Here is a 26,380-nt window from a genome sequence, read left to right on the forward strand (position 1 = left end):
CTAGGTCCCGCCATCCCGCATTGCTTATATATAGCTTGCCTTATAAGTGTATGTGTGTGGGGAGTTCTTGGTAATTAAACAGCAACCCACCCCCCTCTGTTTTAGCACTGATGATGTTCTCTGGGTCGTGAAATGTTTGCAAGAAAATTGCCAATCTCAGAGAGCGTCAAAAGTGCCAACTTGACACCATTTCTAGGCAAATGGCCACCCTCCTAGATAAAAAACTGACCTGCACCCTCACTGACACCATTTTTATTTTCTATAAATGTCTAAGTTTCCATGAGGCCCCGATGCATTTTTAATGAATTAAGATAGTGGGAAGTGCTTTGTTCTGCAGTGAACCAGTTTCTCATTTCATATTTCAGCTTAATTAAAAACCTTTGCAAAACAAAGTCGGATAGAATAGGGAGCCCGTCATACACAAATAGGAAGGCTGCATGATTTGTCTTAGGCTGGAAACCTGTGTGCAATATTTGGGGAGTGTCACCAAAACCAGACACCTGGTTTATACTTTATGCTAAACTGGTTTGCTTAAATCAGAATTGATTAAATCAACAATAATGGCAGAGTTCATCCAGCGTGTCAAACTACAACCAATTTCACTTATTTATTATCTATGTCCAGTCAATCAGAATAAAGCTGGAAGAAAATTGGAGGTCTTCTAGTCCAACTATTTGCTCAAGCAGGGGATCCTGTACCATTTCAGACAGGTGGCTTTCCAGAGTCTACTTAAAAACCTCCAGTGATGGAGACGCCCTCACTATTAGGAAGTTTCTACTTAATTCCAGGTTGCTTCCCTCCTTGAATAGTTTTCACCCATTTTTTCTTGCCTGCCTTCTGGAGCTTTGGAAAATCGATTGACCCCCTCTTCTTTGGGAAAGCCCCTCAAATACTGGAATATTGCTACCATGTCCGGAATACAAGCAAATGTATACATATCCCAGGATAATGTTGCAAGATCCGATTTGGGTCAGACACCAGGACTAGAGGTTTACTTTCCTGAGCTTTGAGACTCGTGCTGGAGCCCATCTTCCGGGAACTTCTCTCCACTGGAATATGTTAATAAACTCAGAATTCATTCACCCACATTCCAGTGGAGAGAGATTTCTGGAAGATGGGCTCCAGCACCATGTCTGAAAACTTAGAGAAATAAAATTGTCCCAATGACTAACCCAGATTGGATCTTGCAGTTTGGGCAAAGCTGTGAGATTAATAACTACTTGTATTTGGGGGAAAAATGTTGGGGAGTGAGAGGAAGACCTACAGAGATGTTTTCCACAGCAGAAGAAAAACAACCAAAAAGATTGATGACTTTTCAGCCAAAGTCCATGGTTTTGGGGGTGACCTTTCAGGATTTAAATCAATATTTCTTACTCCAACTCCCAGACAGCTGGATTAGAAACCTGCCTTGTCACAAACCTGAGCTTTGCCCAGAAATCTTTAAAATAAACAAACAAAACATGGTTGTCCCTGTGGGCATTTTAGGGAGGGCAAGTGAGGGTTTTAAAATTGTTTTTAATATTGGATTTGTATTTCATGTATTATTTGTTGTGAGCCGCTCCGAGTCCTCGGAGAGGGGCGGCATACAAATCTAATAAATTATTATTATTATTATTATTATTATTATTATTATTATTATTATTATTCCAGATGGCACAAAGTTGTGGTAGGCACACGAGGCTCTCTGCCTCTCCCGGCTCATTCTTCCTGCTGCCCTCCAAAAAAGATGGAATTCAGCTCTGGATGGGATTTAACACATCTGGACAGGGGCACATTGGAGAAGACCATTGTAGGTCCTCCCTTGGTCTTTTAACGGCAGATAATGAGGACCTTGTGTTCTGCCATGAAGTGTGATCTCTTCCAAATTCATTTCAGGACAGGGACGGAAATCTCCCAGAATGACAATCCTGCCAAAGTGGCTTTTGAAATTATGATGCCCACTCCCATCCACCTATCTTACTAATTTAAGGCTGTCACCACAAAGTTTCAGGAAGCTGCACTGCCATGTTTTTCCTAATCATTAAATCAGGCAGTCCTCGACTTGCAACTGTTTGCTTAAGTGTCAGCAACTGGACCACGTTTACAGCCATTTACAGTGTCCTGGGTTCACATGACAGCGTTCTACAATGGCACATTTCCAGTTTACAGCAAAATTGGCTGATTTGTTTAATGCAACTGCTACAAAAAAAATATAAAATTGCATCAGTCATACAGATATGACAAATGTGATGAGTTACAACCGTGATGGGCAGGTAGATTCCATTATAGACATACACTGAGGACTACTTGTAATTAAAATATTAATTACAAGGCAAAGCAATGTAGATATATAGATAGTTCCTTCCTGATATTTTGCAAACGTGCACTCTTAATGAAGGGAAGGAGGAAATAGTTGGATGGTGCCCGGAAGTGGCTACAGATAATTCTCGATTTATGGCCACAATTGAGCCCAAAATTTTCATTGCTAAGCAAGACAGTCAAATGTGTTTTGCCTCATTTTACAACTTTATTTGCTACAGATGTTAAGTGAATCCCTGCCGGATACAGAATCTGTCTTCCCCATTGACTTTGCTTGTCAGAATGATTTCAGGGCACTGTAACTGTCATAAATCTATGTCAATTGCCAAGTGTCCACATTTTTATGTGATTGTGAGGATGCTACAACAATCATTGAGTGTGAAAAGGAATTGTTTCAGTGCCCTTGTAACGGAACAATCACTAAACAAGCAGTTTTAAGTCGAGGACCACCTGTAGTACACAGTATCAGGAATGTACATTCAAATGGAAGTAACAATTAGCGAATTTGAACAAGTTGAAGCCCTGGTGAGCCAAATTTTCTTTCTGGAGGCCGATAAAGAAACACCCATTGGGGCAGGAGATGCGCAACAACGGCCTCCTCCATTATTTGAGATTATTAAATCCGGCAGGTCAGGAACCCTTGAGTGAATGGTATCCTAGATTTTGCTAGGAATATGAGTGAGAGCATGTATGCTGCGGGGTTTTATCAATGTTTTTATACTGTTTCTTATGTATTGTTTTTTAAATTCATTGGAAGCCGCCCAGAGTTCTTCGGGAATTGCACCACGTACAAGAACTACAAATAAACACGTTAATCAAGTTGTCAAGCTACAAGTCCATCAGAGTGACATGTCTCCTGTTTCCTCTAAAATAGACCCCAGCAGCACCCTCTTGCGTTAGGGCTCAGAAACCTTGGGCCTACGAAGGCCCGCCTGAGCCTGAGGCTAAAGTCCAGCCGGGGCAGCGCCGGGGGCATTACTAGCTCAGTTGCCTTCCGCCACACGAGTCCCCGGCTTCGCGCGAAGACCGCGGAACTCGAGCTCCCCCTACTGGACGCCACCGGCACACTTTTACTCCTCTTTCAAAAAACAAATAAATTACAGCTCCCGGCATGCAGCGCGGTCGTCGCGTAGGCCATCCCGGCCGGGAAAACGACCCTATAGGTTCCCTTGCTGGCGCAAAGCCTGACGGGATTTGCTCCATTCGTTAGGCGCTCTTCCGGTTCCTTCCCTTCTTTGGACTGCAACTCCCGATGGGCTGAGCGCTTGGCAGCAGCCCTGTCGGATATCCGGTAGGAAGGCAGAATTAGAGTCGGGGGGCTGAAGCCGCTTCCCGGGCGCTCTGCGGGCAGCAGCAGCAGGAGGAACAGGAGGAGGGGGACACTCAGGAGCCATCATGGTAAGGAGGGGCGGGGGTCTCTTTAAAGGAGGCGGGGGGGGGGTTTCACTGGAGCAGTGGGGCTGCCAGGCGGGGGGGGAATCCTGGGGGGGGGGGTTGTTATCTTGCTTGGGGTCATAATAAACCTTAATAATGCTATTAATTTGGGGGGGGGCGAGTAGGGGGTCTCAGCGAGGCTATAAGCCCCCTCAGGCCAGGCCTTACTCCTCTGGGGGCCACCCAAACGTAGCTGCCCCAATCCCCCCCTTTCTTCCCCCCCCTCCACTTCCCAGCAGCCCAAATATTAGACTTTATTCCCATTTATCCCAAAATCTGTCCATCAGCAGAGACCCCCCGGGGTGTGTGTTTATCCCTGGGGTAAATGAAATTCAGAAGCCGGTTTGAGCAATAACCCGCACTCCTGTCCTGGATTTGTACAACAGCCCTGTAAGGTAGGCTAATGGTATTTTACTAGGGATATTGTCTCCCCCTCCAGATCCTCTCATCCCCAGCCAAGGTAATAAAAAAAGAAAAGGAGCATTGAAATAAAACCCTATAGGAAGTCTTGGACGTACAACCAGAATAGGGGCCCCTCAGAGAGGGGCAGCATACAAATCTAATACATTATTATTATTAATATATTATTATTTTATTATTATTTTATTAATTTCCTGTGGGACTCAGTGAGTCTTGTCCCATTTTAGAATAGAATAGAATTCTTTATTGGCCAAGTGTGATTGGGCACACAAGGAATTTGTCTTTGGTGCAGATGCTCCCAGTCTACATAAAAGAAAAGAGACATTTGTTGAGAATCATGAGGTCCAACAGTTAATGGTTGTCATAGGGGTCAAATAAGCAATGAGGAAACAATCAATATTAATCAAAATCTTAGGATGCAAGCAACAAGTTACAGTCCTACAGTCCTAAGTGGGAGGAGATGGGTGAGAGGAATGATGAGAAAAAACTAGTAGAAATAGTAGTGCAGATTTAGTAAAAAGTCTGACAGTGTTGAAGGAATTGTTTAGCAGAGTGATGGCGTTCGGGAAAAAACTGTTCTTGTGTCTAGTTGTCTTGGTATACGGTGCTCTGTAGTGACGTTTTGAGGGTGGGAGTTGAAACAATTTTATGACTTTTCTTGCCACGGTTGTTAAGTGAATTGCTGCAGTTAAGTTAGTAATTTTAATGTAATTCATTTGACTTCTACGCCACCCAATCCCATGGGACTCAGGGCAGCTTACAACAATATAAAACACAATACAATGGTAAAAAAGTCAAATATTAAATACTAAAAAAACAGTGAAACCCCCATTATAAAACCCCAAAAACCTGTCCATTCAGAATGAACATACATACCAAATCAATCAAATTTCAGCTGTGACAAGATAGTAGTATTCATGGCTCCCAGGCCTGCGGGCAAAGCCAGGTCTTCACAGCCTTTTGGAAGGCTAAGTGACCCAGCTGTTAAGTGAATCTGGCAGATGAGCATCCCTGTTGAGTTTTGCTTGTCAGAAGAAGGTTACAAATACAGTCACAAGTACAGGTCAGTTGCCAATCACGTGACTGTCCCGATGCTGAAACAGTTGTAAGTATGAAAATGGTTCATGTCCCATTTTGTTCAGGGCTGCTGTAACTTTGAACAGTCAGTAAATAATAGTCGTAAGTCAAGGATTGGGAAAATTCCCTTGACTTTACAAAATAAATATTACTTTTTTTTTTAATTTGGCAAACAAGCTAATTTGGCAAATGTTCTACTGTCTTGCAATGTGTCCGTTTCCTGATAACCGGGACATTAAAAAACTTCTTGTATTATTCCTGGAATTTAAAAAAAAAATTCTTTGTAACAAATCGCAAACCATCAGCCTTTTTGCTATTTGTGCTGGGCTGGCTTTCTTGTTTAGGGTGGGTGGCACACTTCCCTCTATTAGCTCCACGGTTCAAAAATTGAGCTAAGCAAAAAAATGGGGTCAGGCTAGCAAGGGTTTTGCAATCCTTTAGGGGGTGGGGGCGGCTGGGGGTGGTGGGAAATACCAAGTTTTCCAGAACAGCAAAAGGAAGCAGGCAGGAATTTGATCTGCTAAATGGAGACCAAAGAGGAAACAAGCTGCTTTGTAGCAGGTTCTTGATGTTAGTGTTAAATTTATCTTTTTACGCACAAAGAAATAAAGGGAGATTAGCATAGATCTATTTCAAGCCATTTAACTCTCACCAGCTAGCCATACCCTTTAGATCAGCAACTTGTGGACTCAGGGTGTCCAGCAAACCTGGAAAACAGGGAATTATCAGGGAATTATCAGGGAAATCGGTGGTTCGGGAAATATCAGAGAATTAGTGGAAAAAAACCCAGAATAAATCAAATTGTATTAAAATGTTTTTTTAAAAAAAAATACAGATTGTGCTGCCTGGCAGAGTCAAGCAAAAATGAGCATAACTGTGGCAACGACTTGCTTCCTTAGCTACCGATATTTCTCCATGGCTTAGCCGTTTGGTATGAGGTCATCTACGACCACGCTTTTACTAGATTGTGAGTTACAGGGAAATGTCAGGGAATTTCAAACTGCTTTCCTCCTGGACACCCATTGATCCCATTTAATAGGAAAGTGAACACAAGAACAAGGGGGCACAATCTGAGGTTAGTTGGGGGAAAGATCAGAAGGAACATGAGAAAATATTATTTGACTGAAAGAGTAGTAGATGCTTGGAACGAACTTCCAGCAGACGTGGTTGGTCAATCCACAGGAACTGAATTGAAACATACCTGGGATAAACATAGATCCATCCTAAGGTAAAATACAGGAAATAGTAGAAGGGCAGACGAGATGGTCTTTTTCTGCTGTCAATCTTCTATGCTTCTATTTTCCCCAGGTCTCATAATAGTCCGAACCTTTTTGGTCCCGTAACTCTATTGTGAGTCGATCCATTTCTCATAAATTTCTGCGTGCCTCCCTGATTGCAGCTGAATGATGTTTGGATTCTGGACTTTATTGGTCCTGTTTTACAGATCCGCTTTATCCTGATTCAGAACCGGGCCGGCAAAACCCGTCTGGCCAAGTGGTACATGCAGTTTGACGATGACGAGAAGCAAAAGCTGATTGAGGAAGTGCACGCGGTGGTTACCGTACGGGACGCCAAGCACACCAATTTTGTGGAGGTAGCACCTTCCTGGCCCGATTGATTTGAGGGTTTCCTCCTGCCTTGCAATGAATATAGACATCATCACCCTTCCTTCCTTCCTCCTTCTGTTTTCCCCACCACAACGATCCTGTGAGGTGGGCTGGGCTGAGAAAGAATGATTAGCCCAAGGTCACCCAGCTAGCTTTCATGCCGAGTCCTTCAGGATTGGGCATACAAATCTAATTAAATAAACAAAATAAATAAATGCTTAGGATGGAACTAGAACTCACCATCTCCCACAGTCGCCCAGCTGGCATAGCCGGCTGAGGGATTCTGGGAGTTGAAGTCCATAAGTCTTTAGAGTTGCCAAGGTTGGAGGCCCCTGCTTTAGAAGACCCTCGTCAACCCTTCTGAAGCCAGCTGACACTTGCAGACACTATGACCTCCATTGTGAGAAAATACCATCCCCAAATTTTTATAAGTGTGGGGGTCAACAATCCAAGTCCCCAACACATATTGTCTGCAAGGGAAAGGGAGCTATATAAATCTAACAAAATAAGTAAGTCAATAAATAAAAATTAGTGACAAACTGTCAAAAACCATGACTACAATGGACATTTATTTTGCTTATCTATCTATCTATCTATCTATCTATCTATCTATCTATCTATCTATTTATTTATTTATTTTTATTTATAGGCTGCCTTTCTCCTCATGGACTCAGGGCAGCTTACAGAATAAAATGTAGACAATAAGAAAAATAGTAGAAATACAATTAAAACATTGAGAAAAATAAATAAAACCCAATATAAAACCATCAGTCATCCTTCATTCATACTAGTGGCCAGAGTGGAACTAACGGCTGCGATAAATGAAGTAAAAAATAGATATATTTACAACCTAGACACAAATTTTTAATCTTCCTGTTAAGAGTTTTATATTCTATACGTTGAAATTTGCCCCTGTGCTTCTTTTTTCACTGAAATATGAAATATACGGTCAATAAGAGCCATCGGGCAGAAGGATAGGCGTCCCTTAAGGCTGGTGAAACCCATGCTTGCATGTGAACCGTTTGACCAAAGCATAAAGATGTGAGAATAGATAAGGCCAGCCTTCCGCCATCCTTGACCAGCATTGTCCTGCTTTTAACAGTCTTTTTTCTCTCTCCCCTGATGGACGGTTTGGTTTCTTTCTCCAGTTCCGAAACTTCAAGATCATCTACCGACGTTACGCGGGGTTGTACTTCTGCATTTGCGTGGATGTGAACGACAACAATTTAGCTTACCTGGAGGCCATTCACAACTTTGTGGAGGTGAGTGTGGGCCTGTCCAGTTGCAAAGCAGGGCCGTCCCTCCCCCTCACGTCGAGCCTAGTAATAATGTGGCAGCCAGGGTGGCCCATGGGTCAGCATGAAGGGTTGCAGGTGAATTCTGCCGACTGCCAGCAGTTCGATTCTGACCTTCTCATGGTTGACTCAGCCTCCCCTCCTCCTGAGGTCGGTAAAATGAGGACCCAGAGTGTTGGGGGCAATGTGATGACTTTGCAACCAGCTTAGAGAGGGCTGGAAAGCCCAGTGAAGCAGCATAGAAGTGCTGAGGCTCTGCAGAGGTTATTCCAGTACTTGTGACCCAAACCTTTTTCTCCTCCCCATCTTCTCTTTCTAAATAATAAATAAATGCAGTGGTACCTCTACATAAGAAGGCCTCTACTCACAAATGTTTCTAGATAAGAACCGGGCATTCAACATTTTTTTTGCCTCTTCTCAAGAACCATTTTCCACTTACAAACCCGAACCTCTGAAACTGTAACTGGAAAAGGCAGGAAGAAGCCTGTGTGGGGCCTCTCTAGGAATCTCCTGGGAGGAAACAGGCCGGAAAAGGCAGGAAGAAGCCTGTGTGGGGCCTCTCTAGGAATCTCCTGGGAGGAAACAGGCCGGAAAAGGCAGGGAGAAGCCTGCGTGGGGCCTCTCTAGGAATCTCCTGGGAGGAAACAGGGCCTCCACCCTCCCTGTGGTTTCCCCAATCGCACGCCTTATTTGCTTTTACATTGATTCCTATGGGAAAAATTGCTTCTTCTTACAAACTTTTCTTCTGCTCAAGATCCCCATGGACAAAATTGGGGGGGGGGGGGGCACTGTGGGACACAGAATGCTGGACTCGATGGGCTTTGGCCTGATTCAGCCCGGCTCTTCTTATGTTCTTAATTGTCATGTATCTTTTGCCAGAAGACATCAGTCCGAAAAGGTTGTAAGCAGGGTGAGAAAAGTCTCTGGAAATGTTGTGCCCCTTCCTAAAACAGCGAGATGCAAAGATATCGTCCAGCGCAGGTAGCTGGAGCCTGGTGATTCTCTGTAGAGCTTTTTTATCCCCTACGGAGCTGCTCCCATTCCATGCGAGAATGCCGAATGTCAGGACGCTCCCAGTGGTGCTGCGCTAGTAGGCCAACAATAGATGCCGAGATAGATTTATCTCCCTGAGCATTGACTTTCCCATTGATCACGGCACAAAAGGCTAAGTTCCAAGTTTCAAGTTTTATTGGATTTATATGCCGCCCCTCTCCGAAAACTCGGGGCGGCTAACAACAATCATAAACAATATACAATAATAATCCAATACTAAAAGCGAATTAAAACCCCTTAATATACAAAACCAAACATACATACAAACATACCATGCATACAATTGTAACGGCCTAGGGGGAGAAGAAGTCTTAATTCCCCCATGCCTGGCGGCAGAGGTGGGTTTTAAGTAGCTTGCGAAAGGCAAGGAGGGTGGGGGCAATTCTAATCTCTGGGGGGAGTTGGTTCCAGAGGGCCGGGGCCGCCACAGAGAAGGCTCTTCCCCTGGGTCCTGCCAAGTGGCATTGTTTAGTTGACGGGACCCGGAGAAGACCCACTCTGTGGGACCTAACTGGCCGCTGGGATTCGTGGGGCAGAAGGCAGTCCCTAAGGTAAGTTAATAAAAGGGGCTGGATAGGTACCTGACGCCTCTCCCCCTGCCAAGAATGTGCACAGCACGGTGTTCTTGGCCACCGGGGTTTCATACCGCTTCCTCCCCGTCTTTTGTGCAGAGCTGAGACCCCCCCCATTCAACCCCCACCCTCTTCTCTCTCCTTAGGTTTTGAACGAGTATTTTCACAACGTCTGCGAGCTCGACCTGGTCTTCAACTTCTACAAGGTGGGAGCTTTGTTTGTTTCAGGGAAATCAGGGAATTGCCCAGGAAATCGGCGTTTCGGGAAATATCAGGGCATTATCAGGGAATTCGTGAAAAAAACAGAATAAATCAGGGGGGGAAACTGTATTAAAATGTTTAAAAGTCAGGGGAAAATCATGTTTAAAAAAGCAAAACAGGTCACGCTGCCTGGCAGAGTCAAGCAAAAATGAGCATAACTGTGGCAACAACTTGCTTCCTCACCCACCGCTATTTCTCCACGGCTTAACCGTTTGGTATGACGTCCTCTACGACCTCTGCCTTAACTAGATCGCAAGTCACAGAGAAATGTCAGGGAATTTCAAAAAGCTTTCCACCTGGACCCCCTGTTCTTTGTTTATTTGGATTGGATTTATAGGCTGCCCTTCTCCAAACAGACTCAGGGTGGCACATAACAATAAGAAATACAATAATAAAAATCCAGTTTAAAAGCCCAGTATAAACATTAATGCATCGTTTATTCATAGCTACAGACTGAACAGAGAATGATGAAAAGTGACCTGTGTTTATGACGGTGGTGTGTCCTGGGGTCACGTGACCCCCCTTTGTGACCTTTTATCAAGCAAAGTCAACAGGAAAGCCTGGAATCACTTAACAACCTAGTTACTGGCCTAACCCCTGCAGTGATTCACTTAACAATGGTGGGAAGCAAACGGGGTAAAATCCTAACTACTGTCTTGCTTAGCGTGGGATTCTGGAGGGCCACAACAGAAAAGACTCTTCTGGACTCCCCAGTAGCTGAAAGTTTTTCAGTAAACAGGATGTGGATTTGTTAAAGAGTGTGCAGAGTGATCTCCGAGTAATCAAAGATACACATACACAGAGGAAATGTGGAGGCCTAGCAGATACGCAGCCGATAGCCCAGAGATATGAGTAATGTTTCAGTACCTGTAATACAATTCAGATACATTAAGTGTATACAGTGTTATTTACTTTGGCGAATACCTTAGTCAAGAACAGCCCTAGTCATACACAGATAAAGCAATCAATAGATATACAAGTCTAAAAGCCTTACTTGTTCAGCTTGCAAAATACATAAACCATAATTTGAATACACAGTTCTTATTACAGCAGCCACTGAGACAATACAGAAATAACAGAGAGAACTATGCCTCTGGCTCCCTCTTGTGGCCATCCGTAACACTAGCTCTTAAAGCAATAGTGATCCAATACATGCAAGCATACATTGTTGGTTTATTTTGTATATTGCCAAACCCAACTAGTTATGTACAGAGTACCAACAGAAATAGACCTGTTATTCATCAAATGTGTTTATCTGCCGCTCATTTTCGGAGAGGGGCGGCATACAAATCTAATAAATTATTATTATTATTATTATTATTATTATTATTATTATTATTATTATTATTATTATCTTGCCACCCAGGGCTGCTCTACTGGAGCGAGTGGGTAGGCCTCTCTGTAGCTGGCCGCCATCCTCGGTGGGCTCTTGCCCCCTCCCCATTTCAGCATCCCCTCCTCTGCTCCTTTGCAGGTCTACACGGTGGTGGACGAGATGTTCCTCGCTGGGGAGATCCGGGAAACCAGCCAGACCAAGGTGTTGAAGCAGCTCCTGATGCTGCAGTCGTTGGAATGATTCGGGCGTGTGTGTGTGACCATCCACCACCTCAATGGGGTCCTCTTCTTCTTCTTCTGAACCTGCCGCTTCCTGCCAGCCCCTCCTCTCTGTCTTTCCAGCACCCCGAATCACAGACTTGCTCGCCCCGTAGCCCAGGGCTGCAGGGCTGGCAGGGAAGAAGCGTTTGGGTGGAGGGGCTCCCTTGGGGCGTCTCTTCTGCCGGGAAAGTGGGGTGCATGGGGAAGAGGGAGAGCTGGCAACTTAGGGCTGGCTCAGAGTGGGTGGTTGGGGGGGAATTTGGAGAGAACTCCTACCCTCCTGCCGTGCCCACCTACCCAGTCCCCGCCTGTTGATCTCCCCTGCTCGCCACTCTCCCCGTTGCTGGTCTACTGCCCCCTCCCCATCTGGCCATCCATGTCAACGTGTTGTGCTGCATCTGCAAAAGAGGGACCATGTCTGTGTGTATGTGAGTGTGTGTGTGGAATACAGGCACCTGTAATAAGTGGATTTGAGAGGTTCAACTGCCAGTAACGTGATGTCTTGAAATAAACCATCCATCTCAACACTGAAAAGAGAGACGTCGCTCATTTAAACCCTGCCCCGTTTCAGGAAGAACAATGCAGCCCCCACCTCCATTAATCAAACAGATCCAATTAATTATGGGGTTTTTTTTGGTAGTTTTGTAGGTGCCAGAACAAGAGCTGCTAGACAAAAGGGAGCAGCGAGTTGACCCCTTCCTAAAATTTATGAACCCTTTCTGTAAAATTTGGCAGTCTGCCACTCCGTGCAAACCACAAAAGGAGAAAAATAAACCAGATTTCCTCGCCATAGAAACATAGAAACATAGAAGTCTGACGGCAGAAAAAGACCTCATGGTCCATCTAGTCTGCCCTTATACTATTTCCTGTATTTTATCTTAGGATGGGTATATGTTTATCCCAGGCAGGTTTATATTCAGTGACTGTGGATTTACCAACCATGTCTGCTGGAAGTTTGTTCCAAGGATCTACTACTCTTTCAGTAAAATAATATTTTATCATGTTGTTTTTGATCTTTCCCCCAACTAGCCTCAGATTGTGTCCCCTTGTTCTTGTGTTCACTTTCCTATTAAAAACACTTCCCTCGTGAACCTTATTTAACCCTTTAACATATTTAAATGTTTCGATCATGTCCCCCCTTTTCCTTCTGTCCTCCAGACTCTACAGATTGAGTCCATGAAGTCTTTCCTGATACGTTTTATGCTTAAGATCTTCCACCATTCTTGTCGCCCGTCTTTGGACCCGTTCAGTTTTGTCAATATCTTTTTGTAGGTGAGGTCTCCAGAACTGAACACAGTTGTATTCCAAATGTGGTCTCACCAGCGCTCTATATAAGGGGATCACAATCTCCCTCTTCCTGCTTGTTATACCTCTAGCTGTGCAGCCAAGCATCCTACTTTATTTATTTATTTATTTATTACTTAGATTTGTATGCCGCCCCTCTCCGAAGACTTGCTTTTCCTACTGCCCAACCACACTGTTCACCCATTTGGAGACTGTCAGAAATCACTACCCCTAAATCCTTCTCTTCTGAAGTTTTTGCTAACACAGAACTGCCAATACAATACTCAGATTGATGATTCCTCTTCCCCAAGTGCATTATTTTACATTTGGAAATAAATGAACAAAATGTTCATTTAAGCTCCATGGACTTCAGCTCCCAGAATTCTCCCAATAGTATGCTTGAGGATTGTCACGCCCCCTATGACAATCATTAAGTGTCCTGCCTCCTGATTCTTGACACACTTGGCCAATGAAGAATTCTATGTGGACTTCAGCTCTCAGAATTGCCCAATCAGCATCAGGTAGGCTGGTTGGCAGGTTCTGAAGAAGCTTCTTGGATCAGAAGGGAAACATCTTCAAGGGAAACTAAAGTCTACTTGCCTATCAAAAAAAGAACAAACCCCTTTGGGACGCAAGACATAAAAGATGACGAGGTGATTCATCCCTGCTTTAAGGTACTATAAGTCTGGTATCTGATGGTGTTACCTAGTCTGGTAATGAAATGGTCAGAAACTAAGTTGAAAGAAGCATGGAGAGAAAAACACTGCCAAAATCTAATACCTGCGCTGCAAGTCTTTATTTATTAATTAGATTTATTATATTTGTATGCTACCCACTCTAGAGAGACTCATTATTTCAAATACTAGAAGTCTCTTACACGGACCCAGCTGGTTTCTTAGCTTAAGCCAGAGGTCCCTAAAATTGGCAGCTTTTAAAACTTGTGGACGTCAACTCCCAGAATTCTCCAGCCATCTACACTGGTGGCTGGAGAATTCTGGGAGTTGAAGTCCACAAGTCTTAAAAGCTGCCAACTTTGGGGGCCTCTGGCTTAAGAGTTCAATAAAAAGATTAAATTTATTTGCCACCCACCTTCCTCTCATGCGACCCTACAATCTCAGAAAATATTATGAAAGGTGAAAATAAAACATATATATTTAAAAAAACCAAAGGAAATTAGATGGGCCAAATCCTGATCAGTTAACCAGGGTTAGGTGTATCCTGCAGACATCTTCCAAGCAATTTGACTTTCTCCTGGCAAGACCCTGCTCTTTTCCTAGAGCCAATAAATAAAATTCGTTTGAAATTCCTAAAAAAAATTAACCTCCCTCAGTAGCAGGAGCCTCTGTGTGCCACATCAGGAGGGACCTGCGCCTCTTGCATTGTTCATCGTAACCTCATGTAATGTGTGCCACAAACCAGACAGGTGTGTCCCGTCTCTGCATACAAACCCAGCAATTGTAAAACTGTCCTGAGATCGGAACGACCTGCCTTTGGCCTCCTTTTCCATCAGGAGATTTCATCGGGCTGTAAAATGCGTCTCCGGGAAGACAATTGCCTTCCATGATGATACCTCTGCGGCAGTAAGGAAGGGGGCCAAACCTAAGGTGACCTCTGGCTATTGGCCAGCTTTGTGCTTGTACCTGGCGACCGGCCACCAAAGTTTGCGCAGGTGGATTGTCAGCCACCAGGGGGCGCCTTTTGATCCTTTGCCTAGCCTACAGGTGGGATTTCTCACAGCTGGAGGTATATTATTATTATTATTATTATTATTATTATTATTATTATTAATTGGATTTGTATGCCGCCCCTCTCCGCAGACTTTAACCTGGTTTATGCCTTCCTATCCAATCCCCACGATTGGAGCAAGCCAAGATGGTCTAGGCTAGGTTCAGGGCTTTTAGGAAAGAGTACAAGTTTGCAGACGGAACTCCTCGAGACAATAACATGGAAGGAGGAAAGAATTGATTCACGGGTTTGCAAAGCGTTTTATCCCTTTACACAAGTTTGCTCCCCGCTTTGACACAGCATCCTATCAAAGACCTCTGCCTTATATGGTACCTGCTTCCCGCACCTGTGTCACCTCGCCAGTTCAACCATAACCTATTTCTTTTGCTAGCCGAGGCTCTATTTTTATCTTCGTATTTCCTCTACCCTGACGTTTGGCTTTTAGCTGCTCACCTAGTGTCAAAACAGCCTATAATTTTCCATTTAACTCATGTTAAGCATTTACTTTAGAAACAATAACCATTCCAAATTTTTTTTTCAATATATAAACGACAGGGCCGAGCAGAGCTGCACTTTCCCTTGGTTTGGTGCGTTCTATTATATTTTTTTAATTTGATTTTTATCCTGACATTATTACTTGGTAAGTAATTTTGTTTGTTTGTTTTGAGTTTAACACAAGGCAGCAAGATTTGCATAACGTTCTTTCCTCCTCCTGTTTGCCTTACAACAACTTTGCAAGGTGGGTTACACTGAGAGGGGGGGGGGGTTGGCCCAGAGTCACCCACCTGGATTTCAGTGGCTAAGGTGGGACTAGAACTGTGATGGCGAACCTTTTCTTCCTCGGGTGCGGAAAGAGCATGCGTGCACAAGTGCCCACACCCATAATCCAATGCCTAGAGGGGTCAAAATCAGCTTCCTCTGCCCCCCAGAGGCCATATGGAGGCCGGAAATGGCCTGTTTTCCAACTTCTGGTGGGCTCACCCTTTCCAGGCTCCAATGGCTTCCTTGGAGATGGGGGAGGGTAAAAATACCCCCCCACAAGGCTCTCTGGAAGCCAGAAACACCCTCCCAGAGCAAGACAAAAATCAGCTGGCTGGCGCATACATAGATGTTGGAATTGAGCTAGGGCAACGGCTCATGTGCCAGCAGACATGGCTTCGCGTGCCACCTGTGGTACCGGTGCCATAGGTTGCCATCACTGGACTAGAACAATGGTTCTCAACCTTTCTAATGCCGCATCCCCTTAATACAGTCCCTTGTGTTGTGGTGACCCCCAACCACAAGTCTAGCGCCAATTCTCCCAACAGAGCTTGAAGCTGATTGGCAGGAAGGTCAGAGGGACACCCCCACTGTAAACGCCTGATTGGTTGGATTATAAAAATATGTTCCAAGGCGCCAGAATAAGAAGGAAATTTATCTTCCCCCAGGGGTCTTAGGCAACCCCTGTGAAATGGTCGTTCGTCCCCCAAAGGGGTCCGACCCCCAGGTTGAGAACCACTGGACTAGAACTCAGCGTCTCCTGCCTGGGGAATTCTGGGAACTGAAGTCCATGCATCTTAAAACTCACTGAGATTGAGCCATGCCCTTCTCAAGGCAGCTGGCCAAACATTCTGCAGGGCCACCAATTGGGGAAATGATCTTGAGAGAAGGGGAAGTCCCAGGAAACTCCCTTCTTAGGAAGAGGTAGCTGGACGAAAGCCTTAGGCCGTCTTTCACTGGTCAGCAGGAGGAAATGTGCAGCTTAAAGAACCACTCAGGGCTGTCCTGCATAGCTTGATAAACATATGCAGCATTTTTATTCTCTCTGAAGGAGATGGGCAATTTTAAAATCTAAAAAGAGAGGGGGAGAGAATACAGATGGATGACGCAAAAAGATCAATCATTGATAAATAGATGATGATAGGCAGAAGCAGAGGGAAAGCTGGTGACGGAGATAGATGATAGCTAACGCAGAACGGTAAAGATAAAATGATCAGCACTCAAAAGCCCGATTTGACTAATTATCAAGGCAGGTCTTATTTTGGGGGAAACGGTAGGGGATAGATCAGATACAGACAAAAGGATCATATTTATTCATTTATTAATCTAATTTATATGCTGCTCAACTCTTCAAGGGCTTTGTGCAGGTTACAACAAATAAAAACAATATTTAAAAGAACAGTTTGAAAACTAATTACAAAACCCTAGTAAAGACCATAGATATCTCTCATGGCCGGATCTTCTAGATGGTATCTCATTTGGTCAACGGATGAGCCAGGTCTTTACAGCTTTGCGGAAAGCCAGTAGAGTGGGGAGGGTACAGATCTCCAGGAGCAGCTGGTTCCTGAGAGCTGGAGCTACCACCGAGAAGGCCCTTCCCTGTGGCACTGCCAGTTGGAGCCATACAGAGATAATAATAATAATAATGTCGCCATGCGAAGTGACAGCCAAATTGATGACAAACAACAAGAAAAACTTAGCCAATATCAGGATCTTAAAATTGAACTACAACTCTGGCATAAACCAGTACAGGTGGTCCCAGTGGTCATCGGCACACTGGGTGCTGTGCCAAAAGACCTCAGCCGGCATTTGAAAACAATAAACATTGGCAAAATCATGATGTCAGTTGCAAAAGGCCACTGTGCATCATACAAAAATATATCACTCAGTCCTGGATGCTTGGGAAGTGCTCAACGTATGATATTGTGATACGAAATCCAGCATGTAAAGGGGGGACATGATCGAAATATTTAAATATGTTAAAGGGTTAAATAAGGTCCAGGAGGGAAGTGTTTTTAATAGGAAAGTGAACACAAGAACAAGGGGACACAAGGGGAAAGATCAAAGGCAACATGAGAAAATATTATTTTACTGAAAGAGTAGTAGATCCTTGGAACAAACTTCCAGCAGATGTGGTAGATAAATCCACAGTAACTGAATTGAAACGTGCCTGGAATAAACATAGATCCACCCTAAGATAAAATACAGAAAATAGTATAAGGGCAGACTAGACGGACCAGGAGGTCTTTTTCTGCCGTCAGACTTCTATGTTTCTATGTCTAGGGAAGGTCCCCCAAGGATGCCCCTAACAAGGAAGGGACCTCTGCTGCCCCCTTTAATCCTGGATTCTTGCCAAGGTCCGCTTCCAGGTGGCAATGTTTGTTGATCAGCCGGTTCTACCTGAAAACAGACACAGCCTTTTTTTGTTTTAGCAAAGCAACCGTGTCGATGACGTGGGAGTTGGACAACAGGCCAGGATCTCGGCTGCATCCGCCAAGACACGGGACAAGCCTTTCCTAACTGCCCGGTGCTAGGAATGGAAACGCTATTTGAAATCACCCAGCCTGCAAAACTGTGGCTTTTGTCAACCCACAACTGCCTGGGGTTGCATATTTGCCTGCACCTGTTTTACACAACTCGCCCAGCAGGAAAACAAACGGCCAGACGCCCTGGGCTCTGGATCACGAAGCTCTGGTTTTGTGTACGCCTGCACAGTTGCAGGGAACCGATCGGTGTGGTCGGCCACCAGGCTCTGCAAACCCCCTGATGGTACCCGGGGCACCCGAAGGCGATGGGTGGAGCCTGGAGGTTTTCCCAAAAGAGATTGGACAACCATTTGTCTGACCTGGCACAGGGAAAGGATGGCGAACCGTTTTTAGCTCCGGTGCCAAAGGGGCATGCGTGTGTGCAATAGCAGGCGTGCGCGTGCCCACACCCATAATGCAATGCCTTCACCCCATGCATGCGTGCACAAACTCCCCTGCACTGTCCCTCGCGAATGCATGCAGGCCTCACTGAAACCGTTGGCCCTTTGGGAGGTTTTTCACCCTTCGCGGGCTTCAAGAAAGCCTCCAGAGGCTGCAGATAGCCCAAAACAAGCCCAACGGGCCTACTGCAGCAAACTTCTGGTTGGCCCATTGGGCCCGTTTTTGCCATCCCCAGGCTCCGATGGCTTTCTTGAAGCCTGGGGAGGGCGAAAACGGCCTATCCCTGCCCTCCAGAAGGCCAAAAATGTGCTAAGCTGACTTAGGCCATGCCTCATGTGCCTTCAGATATGACGCCACGTGCCATAGGTTCACCACCTTGGGCAAAGGGCTTCCTGCTTGAGCAGGGGGTTGGACTAGTAGATCTCTGAGGTCCCTTCCCACCAGGGGTGGGTTTCCAACCTACTTTGTAACCAGTTCGCTGCCTCCCTCGTGAGTGTGCGTACACACACGGTAACAAAAAATCCAGGGAGGGAAAAACAGCCATAAAAAAGATGGTGACCACATGCCCAGTGCCGGAACATGGCTTTTGCACATGCTCAGAAGGAATTTATTATTATTATTATTATTATTATTATTATTATTATTATTATTATTAAAGCTGGCACTGCCAAGGACTGGCACTGACCGATCCAGTTCCGTGATGACATCGTGACGTCAACAGTGGGTCGCGAACCAATTTTATACTGGAACAAACCCACCCCTGTTTCCAACTCTGTTATTTTAGAATTAAGGATAATGCGGGTTCTCCATCCCTGGAGGTTTCCAATAAGGGACTGGAATGCTGTAAGAGGGTGGCCTGCTTTGAGCAGGGGGCTGGACTAGAAGACCTCTGGGAGCCCCCTTCCAGCCCTGCAATTCTGCCTCCTGCTGTGGAGCCACGATTCCTGCAGGATGCTGATGCAAGCGAGGAGGAGCGTGTTGTGGTTCCGAGTGAGCAGCTCCTCTCTCACTTCCTGCGCTGGCTGATGCAACCACAGAAGAAAATAACAGCAGCAGCCTCAGAGGAGGCGAGAAGGGAAGCCCACAGCTGCACCTGGGCAATCCTGACAAAAAGGGAAAGAGGAATTTCTGGGACTCCCCTAACCATCAGTCACAACCGGCTTGCTAAGGCTAAGAGCCAGGGTTGGAATTGAATAAAGCTTTCGCTCCTTGAAAGGGAAGATTGGCAGCTGATCTGTGCATGGAAGCTAAAGTCTCCTGCACCCTGAGTCCCTAAGGGCAGTGGTGGCAAGACTTTTCCTTTTGCTTGGGAGTTTAGTTTTATTGGATTTATATATATGAGGACTCGGGGCAGCTTACCACATATAAAAAGACAATGTACAGTATATCGAAATTCAATTAATTAAAGTTAAGATAGATAGATAGATAGATAGATAGATAGATAGATAGATAGATAGATAGCTAGATAGATAGATAGATAGATTTATTTATTTATTAAATTTGTATACCGCCTCTCTACGCAGACTCGGGGCGGCTCACAACAGTAATAGAAAAAACAATGTAAAATACAAATCTAATAATTAAAACTAAAAACCCATAATTTTTTTAAAAAAAAACATGCACACAGCATACCATACATAAACAATATAGGCCTGGGGAAGTTATCTCAGTTCCCCCATGCCTGACGACAGAGGTGGGTTTTAAGGAGTTTATGAAAGGCAAGGAGGGTGGGGGCAGTTCTAATCTCAGGGGGGAGCTGGTTCCAGAGGGTCGGGGCCGCCACAGAGAAGGCTCTTCCCCTGGGACCCATCAAACGACACTGTTTAGTCAACAGGACCCCCCGGAGAAGGCCAACTGTGTGGGACCTTATCAGTCGCTGGGATTTGTGCGGCAGAAGGCGGATAGATGGATAGATAGATAGATAGATAGATAGATAGATGGATGGATGGATGGATGGATAGATAGATGATGGATGGATAGATAGATGATAGATTAAATGAAGTAATGCATGAATAAATGAATGATAAATAAATAAATAAATAAAATGTGCCCATCTCCTTTGCCCCTCCTGGGTGGCGTGGGGGGGGGGAAGAGTTGTGCGAGTTGCCTCTGTTTCGTGCAATGTGATTCTATAGTTTTAGCAGGTGTCAAACTCACAACAAGATTGGGCCAGTGGGGTGCTTAAATTTGGCCCATGTGGCCACGCTGGAAATAGTGGACCGCAGTGCCTCTGCTAGTGCGCTCGGGCCAGCATGAGAAGCATCGAGCCGGCCAGGTCCACTCTGCCCCCCCCTCTCCGAGGTCAAACACAACCGTGATGTGGCACTCAATGCGGCAATCTGGTTTGACACCCCTGTCCTTTAGCGATGGTGTTGAATCTTGGCCACTTTGTAAGGCCTGTGGACTTCAACTTCCAGAATTCTGGGTATGCCATGGTTGGGCATGTCGCATGTAGGAAAACAACCATGAAATGGAATGTGTGCAATACACTTTTATTGGGATGTTTATCATCGTAAACATATTGCAAGCCGGAGCAAAAGTTGAGCTTTGCAGGGTGTGTCTGGTTAAAACAACACCACCTATAGCAGCTTCAGGGCTGGGCGTTAGAAAGGGAGGTTTGCAAGCCTGAGAAAGGAGGGCGGGCGAAGTGGGAACTGACCCCAAACAGCTCACAATACGGCACAAAACACAAAATGACAAAAACATGAGAACAGAACCAAGCCCTCTCCGTTTATAGAATAGAATAGAATTCTTTATTCTTTATTTATCCAATAGTTTGCAGAATTGGTTAATGCCAATTAAAAAATAAAGTAATTCGATATTAATAAAAATTAAAAAGCACATATGATTGCAATGAGCCAGGGCTTCAGTGTAAGGATTTATGTCTGTATGTGCCATATTTTTCAGAGTATAAGACGCACCTTAGTTTTGGGGGGAGGAAAATAGGGAAAAGAATCTGCTTGCCAGGAATTCGTCTGGCCAGCGTCCTTAGTCTGGTCAGCTTCAGCACATTATTTTATCCCCTAGTTAGGACTTTAAAGAAACCTTATTCGGAGAGAGTCACAATGAAAGAGCTGGTAAGAACTGGGAACATCGTGAGCACCTGGAAAGAAACATTTGGAGCAAGTCAGAGCAATGAAAAAACCCTGCACAGAATTAGGGCTTGGAAAACATTCTTGGCAGAGAGAAACAATGAAAGAGCCTGCAAGATAAGAGCTGGGAAGATCGTTAGGAGTTAGGGCTGGGGGGGGGAGCTATAGACCCACCCAATTTATCAGCCCCTTTTAGGGAGGAAAAAGGCGTGTCTTATACTCTGAAAAATATTGGTGGTTTCCTTGCAGACGTTTCATGACCCAACTAGGGAATATCATCAGTACTAGTGAGTGTGGAGTTTACTATCTGTTTCTAGGTTCTATCATATCTCAAGACCTAGAATGGTCACCTAACATCAAAAACATCATCAAAAAAGCACAACAAAGAATGTTCTTTCTGCGCCAGCTCAGGAAGCTCAAACTGCCCAAGGAGCTGCTGATTCAGTTCTACAGAGGAATCATTGAGTCTGTCATCTGCACCTCCATCATTGTCTGGTTTGGTTCTGCAACCCAACAGGACCAACACAGACTTCAGAGGAGAATCAGAACTGCAGAAAAAACAATAGCTGCCAATCTGCCCTCCATTGAGGACCTGTACACTGCACGAGTCCAAAAGAGGGCAGGAAAAATATTTACTGACCCCTCACATCCTGGACACAAATTGTTTCAACTCCTACCTTCAAAACGTTGCTACAGAGCACTGCACACCAAGACAACTAGACACAAGAACAGTTTTTTTCCGAACGCCATCACTCTACTAAACAAATAATTCCCTCAACGCTGTCAGACTTTCTACTAAATCTGCACTTCTATTCTACTAGTTTTTCTCATCATTCCTATCACCCATTTCCTCCCATGTTGACTGTATGACTGTAACTTGTTGCTTATATCCTAAGATTTTTATTAATATTGCTTCTTCATTGCTTATTTGACCCCTATGACAATCATTAAGTGTCGTACCACATGATTCTTGACAAATGTATATTTTATTTTACGTACGCTGACAGCATATGCACCAAGACAAATTCCTTGTGTGTCCAATCACATTTGGCCAATAAAAATTCTATTCTATTCTATTTTATATACAAGAGTTTGACCTAAAAAGCAGCCTTCATTTCCTTCCAGCACTGATGATGTTCCCTAGTTGGGTCTTGAAACGTCTGGAAGAAAACCACCAAGCTCGGAGCCACCAAAATTCTCTTCTTTTCATCTGTAAAACATTCCTTTGGAATAGTGTTTCCCTTCCTCTGTTTTTTTTCAGTTTTCCTCTCCTTCCTTTGGAAATGTGTGCCTTTTTTCTTTGCTTTTAGTGAATTTAATTTTTTTTAAAAAAAACCTAACAAATTGGGTAACGAAATGACAAAAGAACAAGATGGTGAAATTCGGCATCTCCCAAAACTTCCCACCAATCAGCAAGAACGACTTATCCGAACTGAACTGACACAGTTGTAACTCCAAACAATTCATGCTGGCACGAACTGGTGGGTCACCAAGCGATCACCGCGGGACAAGCTGTCCGGAGCACCTGGAGGCTGGTACACCGCTTGACCAACCAGCCGGACGGACCCTGCAAACCTGATGCTCTCTGGAACAATCAACCTGTTCCCAGCGGAGGGGGGGGAGGGCAGCTGGAGGGCAAGCTCAGGTAGCAAAGACCTTTTCTGCAAGCGAAGGAGCCGGTGGGATGATGAAAGGATGATGTGGCACAGCCTGTTCTCTGCCAAGAGCTGACCTTTAGCGATGCCCTCCTCGGGTGAGAAAGGCGCCCAGGTGAGTTTTGACCTTAGGAGGGAACTGAAGGTTCTTGGTCCTCTTGGTTGGTTTTGGGAGGGTGAGAAGAGCAAAGGCAGCTTCTCCCGGTGCCTTTTCTCTTCTGGGGCTGCTGCAAAAGGGCAGAGAAGGGCATTTCCGAGTGGTGCTCCATCCACCATAGACATGTTTTTTAAAAGAAGAATGTCCCCAGCAGTATTGCTCTCCTGAGTTTATTTATTTTACTGACAGAGTAGTAGATCCTTGGAACAAACTTCCAGCAGACGTGGTAGATAAATCCACAGTAACTGAATGTAAACATGCCTGAGATAAACATAGATCTATCCTAAGATAAAATACAGGAAATAGTATAAGGGCAGACTAGATGGACCAGGAGGTCTTTTCTGCCGTCAGTCTTCTATGTTTCTATGTTTCTATTTATTGCTTTTGGTTGTATGGTTGTAAAAGATGGAAAGAACATTGCGGTTGGTTGAGAGGAGGGGAAGGAGGACAGGAAGAAGGGAAGGAGGAGGAGGAGGAGGAGGAGGAGGAGGAGGAGGAGGAGAAGAAGAAGAAGAAGAAGAAGAAGAAGAAGAAGAAGAAGAAGAAGAAGAAGAAGAAGAAATTGAGAACAAGACAGAGAGGCAGACAGATAATCGAAGTAGTGGGTGAAAGAGAGAGGGGGGGATGAATATTCTTTCCATGTCCATCTGCCTATCTATTTTTGCAATCACAAAATTTATGGAGATTCTTACCGTACCCTCAAAGGTCTTACCTTACCAGTAGTAGCAGCTACTACTACTATTAGCTACTGCCACCACTAATACAGGCTCATTTTGCACATGCTCAGGGGTTACACTTCTATATGCTGCAGAACTCACCATTCCTTCCACAGTGCCTTCTGTCCCCTGTCCTATAGTCTCTCCTATATCTCGTATTTCTTCCCTACTATATCCTCTATAACCTTCATTGTGTATTGGACAAAATAAATAAATAAATAAAAATAAACAAATTATTGGTGTTTGGTGCTTTTTTTAAAAAAAATCTCAGGTTTGCTCCTTGCTGTCAGCAGCCCAGGAGGTTCCAGCACATGGGCAGCCTGGGCTCTTTGAAGGCCTGAGTCCAGGCAGGCCCGAACCCCTCCCTGCCCTGATCTTCCCCAGGGGGTGGGCACGCCTCTGCCGCCCTTGCAAATGGCCCGTCTGGGGGGGGCACGGACGGGCGGATGCCAGGGAAAGAACGGGTCCCGATCTGCCTGGGATCAAAATTTCCGCCTCCTCTTTGCCCCCCCCCATAAAACAAAAGCGCTCAAGAGTAGCCGGAGGGCCACAGGGGGGTGGGGGCATTGGTAAGGCCGGCCACATTCCTGCAGTGATGAAAAAATTACAAAGGAATTCCTGCCCCGGCTTGTGGAGGGAGAAAAAAAATTGTCCCCCAAGCGAAGGCAAAGCCAGCAATTACCGGCCCTTGCGTAACTGGGAGACTGCGGTGGGGGGGCCCTCTGGAGAATCCTGGGCCTTTCCCCCACCTGGGCAGGATCTAGGAGATCTCCCAGAGAGATTACCCCGTTTCCTCTCCTCCTTTGGCCTCTGCCGTTTTCCCACCCGACCTGGGAAACGGCTTCACCAGGTGGAACTCAACTTACAACTGTAACAGGGGGGGGGGGGCAGAAATAGACTTAGGGTGCGAAGACAGATCGCAGAGGAATTGGGGGGGGTCTAGTTTAACGAAAAGAAGGCCTGGGGATGGGGGGGGCGTGATATCAGAGGGGCTGCCCCAAAGAGGAAGGGGTTCCACCTCGTCTCCAAAGCCCCTGAAGGGCAGGACGGGAAGCAACGGGTGGAAACTCATCAAGGAGAAATGCAGCCTGGAACGAAGGAGGAATTTCCTAACAGAGAAGACAATGAACCAGTGGAACAGCTTGCCACCAGAAGTTGTAGATGCTCCATCACTGGAGATGTTCAAGAAGAGACTGGACAGTCACTTGTCTGGAATGGTTATAGGGTCTCCAGCTTACATAGGTCCCTCCCAACACTGTTCTCCTGTTAGTCTGCTATCTTTCCTCCCTTCCTCCCTCCCTTCTTTCCTCTCTCCTCCCTTCCTTCCTCTTTTCCTCCCTTCCTTCCTCTTTTTTCCTTCCTTCCTTCTCCATCCCTCCTTTCCTCTCTCCTTCCTTCCTTCCTCTTTTCCTCCCTTCCTTCCTCTTTTCCTCCCTTCCTTCCTCTTTTTTCCTTCCTTCCTTCCCCATCCCTCCTTTCCTCTCCTTCCTTCCTTCCGCCCAGGTGGGTGGGCATAGGATGACCTTGAACTGAAGGCATGCAGCCCTCCTTCAGTGGGTCGACCTCTAGGGAGGCACAGCATGCCATAATTGCCACATCAGAATGAGGCGACAGAGAGAAAGTTTTCTCGATGAGACGATCTCTGTTAAATCAGGATCGTTCCTTTTATTGTGTTTCACTTTTCCTGACATGTGGTACAGAATAACCAATTCGCGAACGCCACATACATTAAGCCATCCCCCAACTACCATTCACTCATGCGCTGTATAAGGCAATCTTCTCATGACTTCCCTATAGATAATTAATGGAAGCTGCATTCTTTGCCTTTTCCTGGATTGTGTGTTTACTGGTGATTAGCAAAGGAATGAGAGTAAGGCATATATTTCCTTATATGGAAGTTAGCTATAGGTTTTCTTCATGCTGTATATCAAGTTAATTATTTCCCAACATGGTCATGGATTCTGCAGCTTGCTTACTCAGCCTGGACTTTGCTGCCCCTTCATAGAGGAAGAATTAAGGTTTTATTCAGCACTCAATTAGGCTAAAATATCACTCTTCAGCAATATTCCATTCCAAATTTCAGTGCCTATAAACCTATGATTACAACATCGAACCTCTCAAAACAATGCTTTGTGGCTGCATCTGATCAGCTGACTCGGGAGGCAGAGAATAGATGGGGGCGGTCAGAGAGGGTATTTACCGGTTCCCTGAACCACTCAAAATTTCAGTTCTCCAGAAGTGGTCAGAACCTGCTGAGACCCACCTCTGAATCTGGGCCAGCAAATCCCAAAGTTCGATCCAATGGCCTCTGACTGACTGCCCAGCTGCCGGCCTCCATGAACTCCTCTGGATGGACGGGATCCAGCTGGAGACCAAACCTTTAAGGGAAAAAAAGAGAGAATCATGGGACCCAGGCGGGGAAGAAGAAGAGAAGAATTCTTTTATTTGTGCA

General features: G+C 45.2%; 1 protein-coding gene and 1 long non-coding RNA gene across 2 annotated transcripts in view; one reads left to right on the forward strand and one right to left on the reverse strand.

Annotated features, from left to right (window-relative positions):
• LOC139174405 (uncharacterized) overlaps positions 1-26,380 on the reverse strand; it is a 177,322-nt gene that overhangs the window by 54,729 nt on the left and 96,213 nt on the right. The window lies entirely within an intron of this gene.
• Positions 3,530-12,147, forward strand: AP2S1 (adaptor related protein complex 2 subunit sigma 1). The gene is made up of 5 exons (XM_070763932.1): positions 3,530-3,696; positions 6,674-6,823; positions 7,985-8,098; positions 9,903-9,962; positions 11,492-12,147. Exons 1-5 carry the CDS (start codon positions 3,694-3,696, stop codon positions 11,591-11,593), a joined length of 429 nt encoding a protein of 142 aa, XP_070620033.1. The 5' UTR covers positions 3,530-3,693; the 3' UTR covers positions 11,594-12,147.

Source organism: Erythrolamprus reginae, chromosome 11, assembly GCF_031021105.1.
Source record: "Erythrolamprus reginae isolate rEryReg1 chromosome 11, rEryReg1.hap1, whole genome shotgun sequence".
Lineage (NCBI taxonomy): Eukaryota > Metazoa > Chordata > Lepidosauria > Squamata > Dipsadidae > Erythrolamprus > Erythrolamprus reginae.